This window comes from Babylonia areolata, chromosome 19, assembly GCF_041734735.1.
Source record: "Babylonia areolata isolate BAREFJ2019XMU chromosome 19, ASM4173473v1, whole genome shotgun sequence".
In the NCBI taxonomy this organism is placed as follows: domain Eukaryota; kingdom Metazoa; phylum Mollusca; class Gastropoda; order Neogastropoda; family Buccinidae; genus Babylonia; species Babylonia areolata.
In genome coordinates, this window is record NC_134894.1 from 23340764 (window position 1) to 23343263 (window position 2500).

Genomic DNA, 2500 nt, shown 5'->3' on the forward strand with positions numbered 1-2500 from the left:
ACCCCCCCAACCCAGCTTGATTAAACCTTACTGGTCAGGTCGATTTTGACCAGCCACAAAATGACCGCTCCCGGGTCATTCGAGGTTAGCCCAGGAAATAATACCCCAGGCGCCAAATCAACCAGGAGGGGGGAGGGTTAGTTTGAGGCTGTTACGCCGGTATGGTGTTTAATTTCTGACACCGCTGTTTTTCCTTGCTTCAGTGTACTGAAGTTAGCTGTTTGTCAGCTTAATGACGACATTACTGCCACCAGCTTGCTGATGAAAAGGACTTAATCATTGTCACTTTGCCCTCAGCATCAATTGACTGTTGGTGATTAATGCCGGGACGCAGGCATCTCTATTGTTTAACTCTCTCCATACGAAAGGCGAAAGAGACGACGTTAACAGCGTTTCACCCCAATTACCATCATCAAAATATTGCAAGCGGAAGGCTCTTATACTGAAGAGGTGAATGTTGACAAAGAATACCACAATTCTGACGACGGAAGCTAAAGGTTGGGTCATTCAGACACCCACTGGACATCTGAAGGGTCTGTGTAGAGCAGAAGAGAGGACTGGCCGTACTGAGTGTGTTAAGGATTACGTTTCTGTTGTTTTGTTTTGTTGATTTTTTCCCTTTCTTTTAATGCTCCGATGGTACAGATACATTATAATATCCCCTTTGGTGTTTTTGTTGTAAGATCATAAAATAATGGTCATGTGATATATTGTCCATTTAAAGACATAATCGAGAAAGAAGGAAAGAAAGAAAGAAAGAAAGACACCTTTTGTAGTTTTCGCGTTACGTATCCGTTGTTTCGTACAATTAGATGATTTGATTTGTTATGGATACTTATATAGCGCTCATCCTCGGTCGGGCACCAAGCTCTAAGCGCTTTTCAAACACGGAGTCATTTGCACAACAGGCTGCCTACCTAGGCTGCAATAGCAGAATCTCTTCAACGAGTATAAAAAAAAAGGACTATTGATTACAGTGAATCATTTTGCGTGTGTGTGCGTGTGCGTGTGTGTGTGTGTGTGTGTGCACACACACACACACACGCACACACACGCACGCACACACACACACACACACACACACGCACACACACGCACGCACACACACACACACACACACACACACGCACACGCACACGCACACACACGCAAAATGATTCACTGTAATCAATAGTCCTTTTTTTATACTCGTTGAAGAGATTCTGCTATTGCTCCTTTTCTGGTTCCGCCTTCCTGTGCCGTGCCCTTACACACAATGGATGTGAAATGACTGTCCAGATGGCCGGGAAGGCTATGGGGCCTGTACCCTTAACCCTCTTCTTTTTCATCCTTTGTTTTGCAAGGTGAAGGGACACATGCACATACATACCCACAAGCATCTTTTCTCGCTCAGCGATGTTGTACACCTCGTTTTTCCCGTGCAGAAACTGAGCTCCCAGCTCAAAGAATCCGTTTTCTGCACACATGTACGCATACACACATTCACATACACACATACACGCGCGCGCACATACACACACATACGCACACACACAAGCACGCACGCATACGTACGCAAACACATACGCAAAACGCACACACCAATCACGACTGAACACACATGAGCAGACAACAAAAAGCATCCCTCTTGTCCACTTCCCTAAATCCCGCTCCCTCTCCATCTCTCCCTCCTTCCCCACCTCTCTCTTCCTACCTCTCTCTCTGTCTTCCTGTCTCTCCCTCCCCACTCCCTCTCTCCCTCCCCACTCCCTCTCTCTGTCTTCCTGTCTCTCCCTCCCCACTCCCTCTCCCCTCCCTGCCTCTCCCTCCCCACTCCCTCTCTCTCCCTCCCTGCCTCTCCCTCCCCACTCCCTCTCCCCTCCCCACACCCTCTCTCGGTCTCCCTGTCTCTCCCTTCCCACTCCCTCTCTCTGTCTCCCTGTCTCTCCCTCCCCACTCCCTCTCTCTGTCTCCCTGTCTCTCCCTCCCCACTCCCTCTCTCTGTCTCCCTGCCTCTCCCTCCCCACTCCCTCCCTGCCTCTCCCTCCCAACTCCCTCCCTGCCTCTCCCTCCCCACTCCCTCTCTCCCTCCCTGTCTCTCCCTCCCCACTCCCTCTCTCCCCCTCCCTGCCTCTCCCTCCCCACTCCCTCTCTCCCTCCCTGCCTCTCCCTCCCCAATCCCTCTCTGTCTCCCTGTCTCTCCCTCCCCACTCCCTCTCCCCCTCCCTGCCTCTCCCTCCCCACTCCCTCTCTCCCTCCCTGCCTCTCCCTCCCCACTCCCTCTCTCCCCCTCCCTGCCTCTCCCTCCCCACTCCCTCTCTCCCTCCCGACTCCCTCTCTGTCTCCCTGCATCTCCCTCCCCACTCCCTCTCTCCCTCCCTGCCTCTAACTCCCCACTCCCTCTCTCTGTCTCCCTGTCTCTCCCTCCCCACTCCCTCTCTCCCTCCCTGTCTCTCCCTCCCTGTCTCTCCCTCCCCACTCCCTCTCTCCCCCTCCCTGTCTCTCCCTCCCCACTCCCTCT

At 52.4% G+C, this 2500-nt stretch overlaps 1 protein-coding gene across 1 annotated transcript in view; it reads right to left on the minus strand.

Annotated features, from left to right (window-relative positions):
- The window catches only part of LOC143293548 (spermine oxidase-like), a 34839-nt gene that overhangs the window by 19387 nt on the left and 12952 nt on the right, over positions 1–2500 (minus strand). Inside the window, exon 3 of the mRNA XM_076604480.1 lies at positions 1370–1456. Within this exon, the coding sequence (XP_076460595.1) occupies positions 1370–1456 (87 nt within the window). The remainder of the gene's footprint in view (positions 1–1369; positions 1457–2500) is intronic.